Source organism: Melanerpes formicivorus, unplaced genomic scaffold, assembly GCF_026170545.1.
Source record: "Melanerpes formicivorus ecotype bairdi unplaced genomic scaffold, bMelFor1.0.p_v2 SCAF_18, whole genome shotgun sequence".
NCBI lineage: Eukaryota > Metazoa > Chordata > Aves > Piciformes > Picidae > Melanerpes > Melanerpes formicivorus.
The window spans coordinates 7,805,921-7,824,273 of record NW_027142370.1 but is presented as its reverse complement, the minus strand read 5'-3'; the positions used below and the strand labels follow the sequence as shown (position 1 = coordinate 7,824,273).

Here is an 18,353-nt window from a genome sequence, read left to right as displayed (position 1 = left end):
CTGATACTTGATACAAATGCATACTGACCATAAAGCCTTTCCTGCCTAAGGGATCTTCCCCACCATGGGCTCTGCTGACATTGCTCATTTTGCTCAGAGGCAGGCCTGTACTGGGGACAGCTACAACAGGGTCTGTTGCCTTGCACAGACCAGCCGAACCTCTCAGTCCCCGAGGCAACTTGACAGGCTCATAACCATGCCTCAAATCTCAAAATAGACTATTTTAAACTGTTTTTACAGCAGGTAAAAGTTGTGGGTTAACCAAAGCCAGAAGGTGAGCAAGCTTCTTAAGTAAGATGCTGAGGTTCTGGGATCAGATGCCTGGGGACACATGGGATCACAGATTCAAATGGCAGGTAAAAAAGCAAAGTGCAGGATCATGGTAAAGAGCATGCCTTCCAGCAGTGATCTGTTATGTGGTTGTCCTCAGTTTACAGCATGTCACTAAAAGCTCTCCTCTCCTGAGGCAGCTTGTTGAAAGCTCCAAAGACAGCAGAGGAAAGAGGTCACTGCTCTGCCCTTGTATTGACCGCTCTCTGCTAGGTACAAGGGCAGGAAGAGTTCAACACAGTCAAGGAGAAGGCTTGTCAGGTCTAGGAGCATTGCAATTGAAGTTACTGGATATATTCAGAATGGAAGGCTTCTGGGATCTGTTGTACAAAAGACAGCTAGTTCCTTGAAATAAATACTCAAATTTGTTTAAATAGCAAAACCACTGTTTATGCAGGAAGGTGGATTCAAAAGGTAAAAACTCTTTAGTGAAGCAATTTAAATTCAAGCATGTTGAGCAAGTGAAATTCTGTTTTGACTACACATCAATTTTTCAGGAAACATTTTTTCCTTAGCAAGCACATTCAAACAACAGGGTGTGAAATTCACTGCCTTAACTTCAGGGCTTTCCTCTTATGCATATCCTTAGCTAAGAGAATGAATTGAAACACTCATTATCTGAGTACCTTGAGCCAGCTCATAAGAGAAATTTAAGGACTTTTACAAAGAGCAAACCCAGCCACAGTTTGGATTCAGAGGAACCTTGAGCTGGCCTCTAACCATTCACCACACAATGACCAGCAGAGCCATGGCAGTGTCCTTGGCACTGATTTCATAAATGTGGTTTTCTCAGTTTGTGCCAGTGCTGCTCCAACTCATTTTATGCGCAGAAAAATCAGAGCAACAGAGTAATATGAGTAGAGAACCCCCCCTAGTCCTTTGCTCAATGACAGGACTAGGCTTAACTAATATAACAGCTGACCCAAGGAACTGAAAGGTGTGGACAAATGAGAAAAAATGGGAAAAATCACAGTTTAGTTACTATGGCTGCTACTGCCTGTGAAACCAGCTATAGCTTTCTTCCATTGCCTTAGCTACAAATGTCAAACTAAAGCTGTCTGAAGGATGAAACTACAGTAAGAATGTCTCACATATAATTTCCAAGTAGAAAATCATTATTCATAGTCTTTCTGCATCTTCTATAGTATCTAGGCCAGGTGGGCATCCAAAGCTTGAAGACAGTCCCTCTGTCTGGAGGAAGACCATGAGTGTGGCTCAACACAATTTCACTGTATATGCCAGACAGGGTCAAGTGAACTCCTGGGAAAGGCTCGCAACCAGTATAAAGACCTAAGGTTCATCTCTCTGAAGGTAGTCGATATAGGTCAAATAGTCATATAAAAGAAGGCTGAAAAGCATCTGCTGATGCCCTTTGCTCTGAAGCTGGAAACCCAGAACACCCTGAAAAGTTTCCTATGTACTGCTACAAGTTAGCAACCAGGTCATGGTAACTTTGGTCTCTATTGACATCTACTGGACTTGAAACATTGATCATTGAAATGAAAGGCGTGTAGTTGATGAAGTCAGCTGGGGATTGCTGATTTCATAACATCTGAAACAATAAAAGTCAAGAAAGGTCTGGGGAAAACTTAACCAAAAAAATCCATGAGAGTAAGGAAAAAAAAATAGATTAGCATTGTTTAGAGAACAGAAAATATCTGCAAGATGCAATGTGACAGGCATATCAAATATTAAATGGTGTCTAGATGGTCAATAGAACCTTTCTGTTTGCTTTGGGAGCACAAAACCAAAGTTCCCATTTCACAGAACTGAAGTGATCTAAACAAACAAGGTTTTATTTATACAGCTGAGAAACTCAGGTTAATAACTACAAGACATAATTGTGTAAAATGCTTCAGAGGCTTAAATAAATATTTGACCATTGACGTGAATAACAGGACTAGCAGCTACAGTTCCTCCAGCTAAAATTAATCTGATTGATTTAAGAAAGCACTTCTGCAGCAAGTGCAGGTGCTGTCTTCCCTTCACATTTTGAAAACACATCAATAATAACGCCAAACATCAGATCTATGATTTTCCTAAGACTAGGAGAGTCAAAAACCTAACACTGGCCTTCAGTTACTATTTTTGCTGGGGATAAACCCCACAAATCGTAAGACTGCAGTAGGTCACATTAACTAGGTTTTAACCTACAGTCATCTTCACAAACATGTTTGCCTTCTCTTTGTTAAAATAATCCCAACAGTTATGACTGGAAGTGAGCATTGGTTGTATTCTTGGATATAGAACATGCTATGCAAAGACTAAGTAAGTAAGACTAAGTAAGGCACCAGAGGGCATTGTACTGTTCTCCTGCCCTGTCCCCAGTGGATGTATAGGCATGTCTCTATGTTGGGATTAAATAAAAGCCTCCTGAAAAGAAGTAAAAACTACTGAAATAAGGTTTAGGTTGGATATTAGAAGAAACTTCTCACTGAAAGGGTTCTCAAAGACTGCAATAGGCTCCCCAGGGAGGTGGTTGAATACTTGTCCCAGGGGATGTGGAAAGGACACAGAGATGTAGTGCGGAGGGACATGGTTTGGCACCAGACTTGGTGGAGTTAGATGCTGGCTGGACTCAATGATCTTAAAGGTCTTTTCCAGCCAAAATGATTCAATGATTCTATTAAATGTAGCTTACAGAGAGTTATTTTGTGGTTTTTGTTTGTTTGTTTTTATGGGAGGCTGAGGTCTGCTAACTTTAGGCTGTGTCCTTTGGTACTTTTTAGGCTGAAGAAATTCCTGAATCAGTTTATAGATTTTATGCATGATTATAGGTGTTCAAGAGGTGATTGGATGTGGCACTTGGTGCCATGGTTTAGTAGTCATAAGGTGTTGGGTGACAGGTTGGACTTGATGATCTTTGGGTCTTTTCCAACCTTGTTGATTCTATTCTATGATTCTATGACTAGGACTCTGCATCGACTGTTAGATGCAAGAGTTAATCTAGATGGAGCTGCTGCCATTAAAAAAGGCACAGTAAAAAACAACAATTCTGGGTAACAACCTGAAGTCATGCATAATTCCAATAACCTCAGTTTACTGAATACCTGATTCTATCAAATATTAACTTGTTGTCAATTATTTGCCCATAATCCATTTGTATACCAAGAATATACCTGAGCAGTGCCTTTTCTTCTTTTAATTATTTTGTTAGGTTTAGTTAGTCACACCAATGTTTCACACTAAATCACAATCATATATATCCCATATAACAATAAATTAGTGTGAGATGAGCAACTCTGGACAATTTTCATTAAGATTTCTATTAGCTGTATAACCATCCTTAATAACCGTAAAACCAGCAATGAGTTGGAAGATAGAAGTTTCATTTAAGGGTTATTCAAGTTCATAAGAGACTTACCACTGTATCAGAGCACTGAGCTGAACCATATCATACATTATAAAGGGATTTCTCCTGATTATGGAAAGAATTATGAACAAATTCTGGTTTTCAGAGATAGGGACCTCATTTCCTTTCTGGTTGTTATTTAGATTCGCCAATAATGCACACGTCCAAGGCGTGCAGTTCGTAAAGAGAAGTGAGTGCACACACAGTGAGGTTTTCTTATGGCAAATTACTGAAACTTTGGATGAAGAAAAAGTGAAAATATGCTGGGCATTGCACAGTCAGGAATGCAACACTCAGAGCTGTTTTGCTTCCATGAGGCAGCACAGAAATGTATTCTCCAAAGCTGAACTACACAGAGTGCCTACCAAGAGTGCTTGCTTGAGAAGTCATGAAGCTTAAGAAGAGTGCTCGCCTCAGTGAAGCCTGATGCACCCTCTCTTCCTTTCATCAGCATCTCCTCACTCATCACTTTCCAGTTTTTTGTTCCTGACTACATCTTTCCTAGTTTCAAAAATTGCTCAATGATATTAGAACAAAAGCATAGTAAGTCAGAGGCTTTTTTTGCTGTTATTTCCTACCAGATAGATGGGAATGAAAGACTTTTGACTGCTCCAAACCTCTCATTGCCAGTTCTCATGCCTCTCAGATCTCCTCAGTAATTGCTGCCACTTACTGTCCTTTCATAAAGAGACCTTCAGAGCCCTTTTTTCCCTGCTGTAATGAGTGCCATGCCCTGCCACAACCCTGTAAATAACTGTAATTTTGAAATTTAAAGACCAGTAAAATTGGAAAGTAGCTGAGAAGATGTATTAAATTATGAGACATCTGTAAAGAAGAAAACATCTTGCAGATGCTCATTTGCATGAATCTAGATGTGTTTCCACAAGACAGCACATCTGACACCCAAGCTACCAGAACAACTAGGTTCAGAAATCGGCTTGCATACTTCATGGTGTCTGACTAAAACAGGGATGAGAAAATAATGTCTGTGAATAAAAGGTGGTGGTCACAGGTAGGGACAGTAAATGCAGAAGCAAGTGCTTGAGATGACAAAAAAATTAAAGTACTGGTTCTGATGTCAGCATATTTGAACTTGGGCTAATTCACTGACAACAAGAGACAAGTTACACTGGTAATTTATTGTTACTTTTGCTGAGTTGAGCTCCTTATAGGAATAAATAAAAAGGAATGCACTGGTTCTAGCTATTTGTCTTTCATGTTAGAAGAAAAATTCCAGCAGAGCTGAGATGCACTAATCCTGCTTGAAAACAAAATAAACTGATATTTTATGCCAGGGTGTCCATGCACAAATTCATCTTCTGAGAAGCAAAGAGCACAATAATTCATTTGATCAACTCAGCCATTTCCATTTGTATTTTTGGAGCCTGTTATACACAGAGGACTTGCAATGTCAAAGGGCAGCACTGCCAGTGTCCTGGTCTAATCAAAAATCTCACAAAGGCTAAAATATTGGTCTGAGTATATTCCATCTGTTTGAACTTAGTCAGCCTCATCTCCATCCAGAATAAAACAAACAAACAAACCAACCAAACAAAACCCTACACAAACAAACAACAACAAACAAAAACCCCAAGTAAAACAGAAATCTGCATTTCAGGCTCCAAATAAGGCATGGAGCCAAATCTGCAGTTTTGCAGTAATTTACCACACACAGTTTCAGAATCATCAACATCCAGTGGAAGATTGTGGTGGGGTTTATATTTTTTCCCCACAAAATAAGTGTATGTGGGTAGAGAGATATCAGATGCCTTAAAAATCTTAACTCTTGCCTTCAAGAAAGGCTCAGACTAGCAAACATTCCAACCTCAAAGGTAAACTGATTGTATCACAGTGTTCTAATAGTTTTTTTTTAGGATATAGTAATGATATCTTCAAATGTCACAGTACTCATTAAGGCAATTTCTAAATCTAAACATCAATAGAATCCCACAGAATTCTGTGTGGGAAAAAAAAAGGTAAGTAAATGTTTTAGGATTTGAAAATCCTTCTGTAAAACTGAAACATCTTTGACAAGATTCTATCCATGCAGTCTTGACTAATATAGTTCTCACCAATCAGAAATATGTGATTCTGTTATTAAACAACAATTCATTACTCATGCAGCTGAGGTACTCAACAAGTCAGTAGGCCTTGAAAACAACAGCAACGATAAAACCAAACCAACCAACACAGCAACAACAAAGTAAAACCCCACAACCCAAACTAACCAAGCATAAAAAAAAAAAACAGCCCAAAGAAAAAATACCCCAGAAAGTCCCAAGCCACAAACAAAAGCACAAAACAAAACCAACCTACAAAACCCAAGCAAAGGAAAAAGAAACCCAAACACCAAAACTTTTCATTTGGTCTTTTTATTTAAAATCTCTTTGAAATCTTTTGCTTTCTCTGCAGTTCCCACTCCTGAGGCTTTAATGAAGAGAAAAAAATAACCCACAACTACTTGGAACTAATTATCTGGTAGCATGCATTCATATGATGCTAATCAGAATCCTATCATGCAGGCTATTATCACACTTTGGAGCCTTTTCCTTCTGTGTGGCAACAAGAGTGTTTTCTACTATGCATGCAAGAAGTAACTGCTATAATAACTGTGACAAGTGAAAAAGCTCTCACTAATGAAGGTCTCTGAAGACCCTACTTCTTCCTGTGTACCCCTAAAGAGTGTACACCTGGCTCAAGACTTAGGATTGTAGTGCCTAGATATACAGAAACAGGCATCAGTGATGCTGAGCATTATGGTGTCTGGGGGTTGTTTCTTTTTTACTTTAGTATTATTTTTTACCAGGTGTCTGTGAAGATCTTGGTTTTTCTTACCACTTGTATTAGCCAATTTTATGTAGCTCTCAAAATAAAGCTGCCAAAGGAGGCACCAAAGCATATTTATTTACAAACACCTCAACTAGAACAAGCTTGTTGTTTCCCAATTACATCTCCATTTACAGCAGGCAATTATAAAACCTCTTCAATTCTCTCCTTGTAACAATAGGTGGCAGTAACGATATCTACATCGGCCCGGACGGCCAGTGGTCATTGGAAAGACTTTGTCACCTTTAGCTTAGAGAAATACTTGTGGTAGATACTGTTCTTCCAATTGAAGAAAATGACCTTATTAAAAACAGGAGTCCTGTACTAAACCTTTTACATTTCTGGGTATATAGAGCCAGATAATGGTCTTCTTTGGCCAGGTTTAGCTCCTGAATAGGTGGTAAATCGAAACAGAAATGTTAAGCACAGAACATTTGATTATATTGTTCTTCCTGAAGATCAAATATGACTTTATCATGGAGGTAATTAATTCTTGTGAGAGCAAGAAAAATAAGTGAAGATTCTCATATGCTATAAAGGCTAGAATGACTTGTCCAGAGGAGAACATGGGCTGTACTTTGCCTTCTCTGTCATATAAAGGCTCAGAGACTGGGATTTAAAGTACCACTGCAGCCAGATAAACTGAGCTTTTACATAACAAAGCCCAGACTATGCCATCCAGGATTTCTCTTCTGGACAGAGTGACTCTTTTCCAAGTGAACATTAACCAGCACAAATGACTTACAGACCATATAATGGCTAGTTTTCATACTGCCTGAAGGACTTCACGTAATGATAAACATGCCTCTTCCCTTGCTAGAACAGCTTTCTAGAGCTAACACTCTTTTCAGCCAAATGCAGAATCACCATGTAGCAGTAATTTTTTATCTCACAGCTGATGATTCTGATCTTTTCTGTGTGGTAGAGTCAAGTATTGCTGAGAGGTTCTGTACGCACAAGGGTCATATCCCTGTCTGAATCAGCTTTCAAGAGCAGGTGACATCTCTGATAACCACGGGAAGTGTACGACTCATTAGATGCTAACTGGATTGTGGCATTAGTGAAGAATTATCTGATCGAGGAAGAAGGCAAATACAGTGCAAAGGTGATTCTTCTCTCCTCAAAGGTACCATGTGAGAGCTTTTTCCTAGGAGTAATGGGGAGAATGTACTCAGTGTGCACTCTGCCAGCAGTTGCACAACTACCAGTCTCCTTCCAGTAAAAGACATAGATCCTATTCTAATTTACACAGGCAGAAAGCCATGTGTGAAACTAAATGAGAGAAGAAATTGATGATATTTTTGTTCTGCCTAAAGATAAATCAGGAGTGCTGTGCTACTGCTAAGCAGGCTTTGCTTTAGCCATAGTAGAAAGCTAGCATCAGAAGTGTGGTGTACTGCAAGGGCTGAAATTCATAGAGCTGTTTCATGCTTACAGAATCATAGAATCATTGAGTGCATTGGGTTGGAAGGGGCTTTAAAGGTCATCTAATCCAATCCCCCTGCAGTAAGCAGGGACATCTTTAATTAGATCAGGTTGCTCAGAAACCCATCAAGCCTGACCTTGAATGTCTCCAGAATCACACAATGGTAGGGGTTGGAAGAGACCTCTGGAGATCATCTGCTCCAAACCCCCTTCTACAGAAGGTTCACTGAAATCAAGTTGCACAGGATCACATCCAGGCAGGTTTTGAGCATCTCCAGAGGAGATTCTACAACTTCCCTGGATAGCCTGTTCCAGTGCTCAGTCAAGGGAACTTTGATGTTTTGCCCTTCTGAGTGGTTTTACAGATTTAATATATGAAGTCATGACTTGCAGCAGACTAGGCTGGGGGATGCATGCAGAGTCTGTGCTTGAAAATAAACTCTGATTTTGCAAGTGATTAAAAACCTTGACCTGCTGCTACCCAAAATGTCAGTAGGAGCTGGCAGGTGGTCTTGTGAAATCCACTGACAGATGGGTTAATTATTCAAAATTGAGAGGCAAATATATGATTTTGTGCTGCATTTGCTCCCTCCAACCCACTTTTCATGTTTGGAACAGAAACCTCATGACACTTTTCTACTTCCAGCCTCATCTACCCTGGAAAAGAATATAAGAAATTACTTCTGAGAATGAATTTGGATAGCAAAGAAGGAACATTTACAAGGAAACACCTAGGGCAATAAACCTATGTGTTCCTGGAAATGGCTGTTAAAGATAGATGACACTTGAGAGTACATCTGATCCATATCACAACACATATTCCAGTACACCACCTCTTTAAGTCTCCCCATTCTAAGAAATGCCAACAATGTACTTCTCAGAATCAGAGCCCAATATCCCAACTCCTTTTGATGAAACTGGTTAAGGAATAGAAGATTGGCAACATTATCTGAGTCCACAGACTGCAGCAGCAACATCTTGCTTAAGATTACTGGGCAAGAATACAGTAATGGTGAAGGTGTCTTTAAACTGGGGTCTGTGCAGAGAAACTGCTGTTAACGTAACTACTTGCACTGAAATGATTGTAAGGATTATTCTGGTTACTTATTCAGCTGAAAACAGAGATGGGATTCAGCTCTCAGACTGAGATGTTTGTATTAGGTTCTGTTGAGAATTAGGTGTCTGTTTTCCTATTTATAGTCAAGGGATGTATCAACAACATGGACATTTGAGCATAAAGAGCAATTCAGGTGACTCTATATGTCTATTTTTAGAGACGCTGAATAGCTTTTCAGATTGTCATCTGTGTTGACTAGGCATCTGCTTGCTTTGACAGCCAGCTGAGAAAATACAGACTCCTGCACTTAGATCTTGGTGAACTGTGGAATAAATTCTTAAAAACATAAGAAACCTTTGGATTTTCTGTGAGGAATTCTGGATACAAGTGGGCATGTGCTCGAGTCAGATGACTGTGATGTGTTATCACACAAGTGCAGACAGGTATTTAAGCCTCTTGCAGGAGTCACGGTTCTGGCTCTGATTGTCTTGTTTGACGTCACCTCACCCCATGAACTATGTGATCCTCCCTACATGACAAATTGTGCTGTAGTTCAAACAGCTGGCATGCCAAAGAAGATTTTTTTTAGTTGGTGCCATCAAATAAAACATCCTTGTCATCTGTGGCATGAAAGCCTCTGTGGTTGTGTATGGACTGTATGTTAACTGGGTGAAGTTGTGAGGGGGATGTCTGAGAAAGGATCCCAGGGGTTCCTTACTTCCTTCCAGACAAGGGGCCATCACAAGCCCAGCTGTATGTGGCATCCAGAAAACCTGACACTGCCACATACATATGCTTTTGGACAACTGGAGCCATGTTTCATCTCAGGGACATAAAATCTTGTCTGGTATAATGAAACTGGTGCCCAAGTATTCAGAGGGAAGACCAGGCAATGACTGAGCACAACCATTTTCCCCATTAACTAAAGAGTTATGCTGTGGTTATTTGGTAGACCAATATAGCAAACCTAAGGCTGCATTTCCCTCCATTTCTAGGAATACACAGACCAAGAGAGACATACTCAAACCCACTCAGCCTTCAGTAAGCCTTGTCCCTTTGACCCAGAGTTTATATACTGGCATTGACCTCCCATTTCCTCTGTTACTGTGCCCCCTCCTCTTGTGTTCTCTGCTCTTTCCAGTCACTCCTGATTTTGATTCAAAGGAACTGCTCTTCTCTGCAGCATCCTTCCCTTGCCCACATCCCACTGCACTCCCTGATCTCTTCTTCAACCCTCCTAGTGCCCATCTAGGTATCTTTTCCACACTTTACACAGGAATATTATGTCCTCTTCCTTCTTGGTACCTTCAGATCCATACGTCTTACCACTAAGTCATATTATCAGGCTACTGGCTCTCCAAAGAGTAGCTGCTCAGCTGGCTGAAAAATCAGCCACTTTCACTGAAAGTCCAAAGTGTGAACTCAAGACTCAGACATTCAGAGCTCAGTATAAAACTGTCCCACCAGTTTGTTTTGCTGGCACTGTTAAAAATGTGGTACCTTCTCTGCTGTTATTTTTCTTGTAGTGCTTTGTGGGGGGTTTGTTTTGTTTTTATCATATCATTTATGCAATATTTTATCACTCCAGTTCCATCACACATCATTTGAAGTTGAATGGTAAACAATTACAGAGAAAGATGAGTTTTTAAGCAATGTTGGTTTGCAGTAAAAACTGATGAAGCTCAAGGACTGAATAAAGCCAGGCAAAAAATACAGTTTGCTCTCAAAATGCTTACAATCCAACTAAATCTGACAGCAGAGTAAAACAGCACCTGTGTGTAGAAAGAAACACCATGGTTTTAGCATAAGAAACTTCTATGTATCTTCTGAAGTACCTGTGCTAATAATTACATCCCCAAGGTGTGAAATATTCAGTAAGAACATCACAGAAATGAACTGTGAAACTATAACATGATTAGTCACAGTGAAAGAGGGGTGTGGGGGGAAGAGATGCTCCAGCCCTGTATTGTTTATATCATTAAATGAGAAACCAACTCCTCTGCACTTAGAGCAGCACCAGCTTCATGTGTATGGAAAGATGAATGGATAAATATCTGAATGAAAACTGGAAACAGGTCATTACTCATTCTTATTAGTCTGCTCATAAAAGTAATTTTGATCATCAGTGTAAAGAATGACCAAATACACCGGAGTCTAATTTAATCAAGTTTGGTTCATTGAAAGTGTCCTGCCTAACCAAGTGCTGTTCCCATCTTGCAAGGCCCCAGTTTGGCACTGTATTTTAAAGCCTTTCCCTGCTGTCTTCTGGCATTTTCCTTGTGTGGTGAAGGGTCAGCATGCTATTCCCACAGCAAAAATTATATTGGTGCCAGTGGCAGGACTGGAGCACCGGATAGGGCATCAGACATCTCAGGGTGTTCCCTGTGTCTGTTCCCCAGCACAGGCAGCTTCACTTCATCAGCAATCTAGTCTCTGGCTAGTGAAGTCTCAGTGAGTTTACAAACCAGCTTCATTTGTTTGCAGCGTGTCATCTGGTACATCAAATAACTTTTCCTTTCACTCTTGCCAAGCAGAAGTAAAATTAATTTGTTCTTGTAGGTAGAGAACTCTGTTCAAAAGTTCAAAGGCTTGTTCTCTGTATATTCCTAGCTTGTGATATCTGATTTATTTTATTTTTTAAGGGCACAGCTGAAATTTCAATACCTTTTGTGCCTAGAATTTGTGAATCGTTTTGGTTTTGATCAGTGCTGCTTCGTAAGCATGTGGTAGTTTTTCTGTGCTTTGTGGTTTGCATAATGATTCTTTTTTGGCTGATTTTGATGTGTTTTCTAATTTACTTCTCTTACATAACTCAATGCTAGGTTCCTGCAGCTTGTCCTTGAAAATGATGTGGGCTTGCATTTGTTTAAAGAACATGATGCAATGCCATGGAAGAGACATGGGAAGACAAATTAAGAAAATTCAATGGACAGGCCTCTTGACCTGTCATGACCTTTGGCAGTGCTTGTGAATAGTAGTCACATTATGGTGATTTTTTTTTCTCATTTCATCTGGTTCAGACTGCTAATTATCTTCTTCATTTGCACATGCTTCCCAGCGAGAAAAAGACCACAAGTATGAGCTAAAAGCTGTAAGGAACTGTGTCCTTTTAACATGCCCTACTAAATCTCAGGTTGGCACTATTCTGCCTGTGACATCTGTGAAAAACAACAAAGGGCAAATTATCCATTTTCAAATCATTTCCAAACCTATTTACTGCTTACACGCTAAATAGACAGTGTTCTGAAGGGAACATTTTAAATTAGAGCTTGTTATTTGGTGTACAGTGTCACAAGTGAGAGTGGGGTGGCCCATTTTAAAGACAATCTGATCATTTAGACCTATTATCTTATTTCACCAGACTGCTGAACACCTTGAAAGGCTCGATGGTAATGAACAAACAGGCTTCTCCTACACCACAGCCCAGCCTAGCAGTGCTGAACAAAGGGTACATCTTGTTTAGCTGGTAGCAGCAAGACACCCTTTCTCTGCACTGAGACACCTTTACTCTGAGTGGATCAGCTGGCAGAAGAAAATGCAATGCTCAGTTTGTCACCATTTTCCATTGGCTTTTGCCCCCCTACGCTGCAGCTGAGTAGATGTTCTGAGCTGGAATAGCTCTCCATTGGAAACAGAACTTGCAAGAATGGACAAAATGAGTGCTGATCAGAGGAGCCACGCAGCCCAGACCCATCAATCCAGACCCATTCCAGACACACTGTGCTTCAACCAAAAATGTATATCTATGATTATAGATGTATACATACACACACAAATGGTTTTGCATTAAAAAAAGCCCACTGAAATTAAAAAGCCCTGGGCATGCAGATCAAACAACTAGTCCAGTATCCTAAAATTGTGCTGGAAGGTTACTGCAATTTCCTTTCCAGGCATCTGCTACATTCAGCCTCCTTTCTGAACAGATGAAAACCGATGGAGCCAAACGATGATGAAAAGTTGTAAGGGCAATGCAGTTAACACTTGCCCCTTTAGAAAGGGAAAATGTGATTCTGTCAGCAGGAGCATGTAACTTGGGCAGCAGCTGCAGCACCACAGGGCCAGCGCTGCTCTGAGCCAAGGCTCTAGCTGCAAGAGCATCCTGGGAAAGACAACACTGGAGCTAGTGCTGGAAGAACTAGCTGAAAGTGGGCAGCCCACTTTGGTTGAGAAAGCATGTGGTTTTATTGAACTGGATAAACAGCAACATTGGTGAAAGGAAGAGGTTGAGTTACTCGTGGCTGAAGTTTATTCAGCCTTTGATGGGAAAACTTTTGTCCAACACGTTATTCACTGGTATTATACAAGCAGTGTTGGAAAGAACGTGTTTAGTCATACTGTCTTGGAAAAGGCAGAAAGACAGATTTGATCCAGCATTTGAGGATGAATGAGGCCATGTGAATTGTCAGAAGCCTTTCTGTGTGTATTAGATCTGAGGGTCTATAATAAACACCATTCATACAGCTTTCACAGGATTATCTTTTCATTCAAAAGATATGGACAAAACATTATTGCAGCAAGGCTGTACAGAGACAAGGTTTGTGGTGCAGACATTACCTGTGACCAACAATTTAGATATATCTCAATAGTAAGTCAGCTGTTGTGTGACTTAAGAGACACATTTCCCCAGAATAATCCTCAAATCATAGCTTGAAACTTGCAGCTTTCCTTTTTCAAGTTTTTATAATTCTGGCTGAGCAGCTGTGTAAATGCAAACATTTACAACAGAGCTGCAAGTGAGACACACAGCACAGCATTCCTCATTGTGCCATAATAAACAAATCCACTGTTGCAAGGCTGTGCATGACAAATATGGATTTTATATACATGGATGTGATTAATAAAAATGACACATTTCATAAACATACCAGAGCAGTGGTGGGGTTTACACTAGTTATGGTTAAAATTATCCCTGCAGAAACAATATTTCTGTTGCTGAAATGATTGCCACATTCAAAGCACACAATGCTAACCACCACGAGCAAAAACATAGGCACTGCAAGGTCAGAGTGGCTGGAGAGCAGCCAGGCAGAGAGGGACCTGGGGGTACTGGTCGATGGTAGGCTGAACATGAGCCTGCAGTGTGCCCAGGCAGCCAAGAGGGCCAATGGCATCCTGGCCTGCATCAGGGACAGTGTGGCCAGCAGGAGCAGGGAGGTCATTCTGCCCTGTACACTGCACTGGGTAGGCCACACCTCGAGTACTGTGTCCAGTTCTGGGCCCCTCAGTTTAGGAAGGAGGTTGACTTGCTGGAACAAGTCCAGAGAAGGGCAACAAAGTTGGTGAGGGGTTTGGAACACAAGCCCCATGAGGAATGACTGAGGGAGCTGGCGTTGCTCAGCCTGGAAAAGAGGAGACTCAGGGGTGACCTTATCACTCTCTATAACTACCTGAAGGGAGGTTGTAGACAGGCGGATGTTGGTCTCTTCTCCCAGGCAGACAGTACCAGAACAAGAGGACACAGCCTCAGGCTGCACCAGGGGAGGTTCAGGTTGGATGTTAGGAAGAAGTTCTATACAGAAAGAGTGATTGCCCATTGGAATGTGCTGCCTGGGGAGGTGGTGGAGTCACCATCATTGGAGGTGTTCAGGAGGAGACTTGATGGGGTGCTTGGTGCCATGGGTTAGTTGTTTGGGTGGGTTGGATTGGTTGATGGGTTGGACGCAATGATCTTGAAGGTCTCTTCCAACCTGGTTTGGTCTATTCTATTCTATTCTATTCTATTCTATTCTATTCTATTCTATTCTATTCTATTCTATTCTATTCTATCTCCAAGGGGAACTGGCCCAGCACTGGTCTGGACACTTCTGCATCCATTCATACATGCCTGGTAATTCCTGTCCCCTTCCTTAGCATTTTCTTCCACAACAAACTCTCGAGGCTGCAGGTTAATCTTGAAGAAAAGCATTCTGTCAGGTTGCCAGAGGTAATGGCAATGGAAACCTGAGCGCATTTAATACACGTCTGTAAACACTGAGGAGGAGTTTAGTTCCTGGCTTGAACATCATCTATTCAGCACTTTATAATACTGCAGTGTGAAAATCTACCTACCCAGCCCAATGAATCACTGGACTTTTCTTTCATTGTAGCCTAGACAAAATTCAGTTAAGTGGCTCTCTTGGTGACTCTGTGACTCACTAACCCTTTCTCCCCGCCCCCCACCTTTTGCTGCCGATGCACTCAATTGAAAATGAAGATCTAATACTGCATTGTATCTTAGCATGTGAATGCTGACTAGAAGCTCTTGGTCACAATGATATTGCTAAAGTCTGCTACCAGGATATATAAACCCCAGCCAGCTCACTGGTTTCATCTTGGAAGGATAAAGTAAAGGCTGCATGTCTCCTTGCTGTGCATCAGTGTCAGCTCAGCCCTTGAGTCAATTTACATCAGCATTGCTCTCTTGATGCCAGCCATGCTACAGAGATTTATGGCAGCTGAAGACCTGTCCCTCAGAGCACTGCTCCAGGTAATGGTGAGGCAGAAGGCAAAATAGGCTCAGACTCTTCAGGCTATATAACATGCTTGCTGGCATGTGGATCATTTAGAATTTTATAATAATTGATGGGGAAATGAGAGATTAAAAGCTCCTTGTGTGACAGTTGGATGATTTGGGCACTAAGAGTGAAGATGGAGAGCCGTGCTTAGATCTCAGGTCTGCCGGCTTCAAAATAAAGCCCTATGAGGAAAGACTGAGGGAGCTGGCATTGCTCAGCCTGGAGAAGAGGAGACTCAGGGGTGACCTTATCACTCTCTACAACTACCTGAAGGGAGGTTGTAGACAGGCTGATGATGGTCTCTTCTCCCAGGCAGACAGTACCAGAACAAGAGGACACAGTCTCAGGCTGCACCAGGGGAGGTTCAGGTTGGATGTTAGGAAGAAGTTCTATACAGAAAGAGTGATTGCCCATTGGAATGGGCTGCCCGGGGAGGTGGTGGAGTCGCCGTCATTGGAGGTGTTCAGGAGGAGACTTGATGGGGTGCTTGGTGCCATGGGTTAGCTGTTTGGGTGGGTTGGATTGGTTGATGGGTTGGACACAATGATCTTGAAGGTCTCTTCCAACCTGGTTTGGTTTATTCTATTAAAGTTATTCTAAATATTTCTTCCACAACACAGTGAAGTCCTGAGTGAGGTTTATACTCTCGACAATAATCCTGGCTAACCACCCAGCAAAACCCACCACAGGCTAAGCAGCAGGTATTTTGACATATCTGGTTTTGGTGAAAACTTTTGATGCAGCATGAAATCAAACCCCCAAACCCCAGATTTTGCCCCCAAATGGAGCCAACAGCCAGCTGCAAATCAACAAATGCTGAAGCCATTGATGCTACACTATAGTACAACCAGTGCAAAAGAGAAAAGTAGAATCAGGTGCTTACTCCTCATGATTAAGTAATGCAGAAGAGAACAAAGTGTCTTGCCCAATTTCAGTCAGATCCTGACAATGCAGACACTCTCCAAAAACGATAAACTGCCACAATGCATGCATTCAATCCAGTCCTTCATTCTCTCCAGACATCTGCCACTTTTCACAGGCTTTTCTGTGAAATATTTTGAAGTCACAGGCTTGTAGTAAAATACAAGTTTTGATTACAAACTGGATTGTCTCATGAATGTTTTGACAGCGTGCCTGCATAAAATGTCTCACCATTAAAATGAGTCTGAGGAGAGGGGAAAAAAAAAAGCCCTCATAGATTTATTTTTCCACCAAGAACGTTCCTTAAGGCACAGAAACAAAGGCCAGCCAAAACTCTGAGCTCCGTTTTTTAAAGTATTCACTGAGAAAGTAAAAACAGCTGCAAAATGCATGGGAATCTACTGAAATAACAACAGTGTGCTAAAGATACAACATTTCAGGGTTTACTGGCAACATTTCTGAGAGTTTCAATTGCAAGCAAGGCAACTGCTGCAAGGTTTACTTGGACTTTGTCTTGCTCAGTTTCAGCAGCACAGAACACCCATCTACAACTGCAGCTTGAATCAGAGAGATTTCCTGTGGATCCTTGCCTTTCAGAAATTCAGATCATAGTTTTCATTGCTGCTTTATTGCAGGACCATTGGGGCAGCTCTGGCAGGTGGATGGGATGAAAACTTCCAATTAGTATATGTGGAAGAATTCGATTATGCTGGACATTGGAAGATCTACGGTGCAGCTTAGTCTAGTTTGGTCTCTGAAACCCAGATCCAACTTATGTGACTCAGAAAACTAATTATTAATTATTTTTTTTCCTTTTAATTATTCAGACCTGTGTAAATAAGGAAGAAATACCCTGACTTTAGCCTAGGAAAAACATAGTAGAGGCTTAAGCCCATAATTTTATAATGTCACAGTTAATGTGTGAACACAAAAAGAGAAGTTACCCTGCTGTGTCAGTTAAATGCCAAATTGTTGAAGGAAAACAAGCAAACTCAGATGCTTGACATCTTTTTTGACATGAACATTGTTGACTGCCAGCTGTAAGGCAGTAAAAATAACAGATTGTTGTAATCAAATAAGGATGCACCATCACAGTTCCAATTCATTTCTACTATTTCTCTTATTTACCTCCCTCTCTTCCCCCTTCTAACATGCATACAGATGCTGCAAGTAAACAAATCACTCTTTATTCTCTGCCTAAGTTGTTGTGTGAATTTGTTGTGCTGGATTATAACACATTTGTGTTCAGGAGCTGGAGGGGTGCTGGAGAACTAAAAATAAATTAAAAGCAACCAGGATGCTGTTATGGGTTGTATTTAGTGTTTAAAGACCACAGTAAAAAGCACACATCATCACATGAGGTCAGAGCAAAGGGTGGTATGAGAAGGGTGTGTGGGTACTGAATGGCTAAAGGCAGAAAGAATACACTTTAGAAAACCTTTTCAGAGTCAAATTCCACTCTTGGATAAACATGACAACTCTTCAGAGGTTTTGAATAAACAGAGCTGTGCAATCAGATTTGTGACAAAATTCCCATCCTCTGCCAAAAGGAAGCAGCCTGTCCTTCAAATGAAACTCACTCACCTGTGAATGATGTGGTATCTCTGCAAATAATCCAAGGAGAGTGCCAGCTCACAAATGTACAACTTAACAGTTCCTTCATTGAAGTGGACATTCTGTTGCAAGTGGTAACGCAGATCGCCTCCAAGTAAGAGATCCACCACCATGAACATGTCTTCTTCATCTTGAAAGGAATACCTGGAAGAAAGAGTTACAGCTGAGAGCTCGAGGCTGGTGTTCCAGCCACAGCCATGCACCTATTGGTAAGTAGATCTGTTCATGGTAAGCCCATGGTGTGTGTACTCACAAGCCACACACAAATTTCCTGCTGCTCTGGTTCACACTGCAATGGTGGCAGGACCTTCTGTATATTCAAGGCAAACAGAGC

At 41.2% G+C, this 18,353-nt stretch overlaps 1 protein-coding gene across 2 annotated transcripts in view; it reads right to left on the bottom strand.

Annotated features, from left to right (window-relative positions):
- Positions 1-18,353, bottom strand: part of STK32B (serine/threonine kinase 32B) — a 136,265-nt gene that overhangs the window by 40,543 nt on the left and 77,369 nt on the right. For both annotated transcript variants that reach the window (XM_068149500.1, XM_068149499.1), the window contains exon 4: positions 17,990-18,163. In XM_068149500.1, the coding sequence (XP_068005601.1) occupies positions 17,990-18,163 (174 nt within the window). The remainder of the gene's footprint in view (positions 1-17,989; positions 18,164-18,353) is intronic.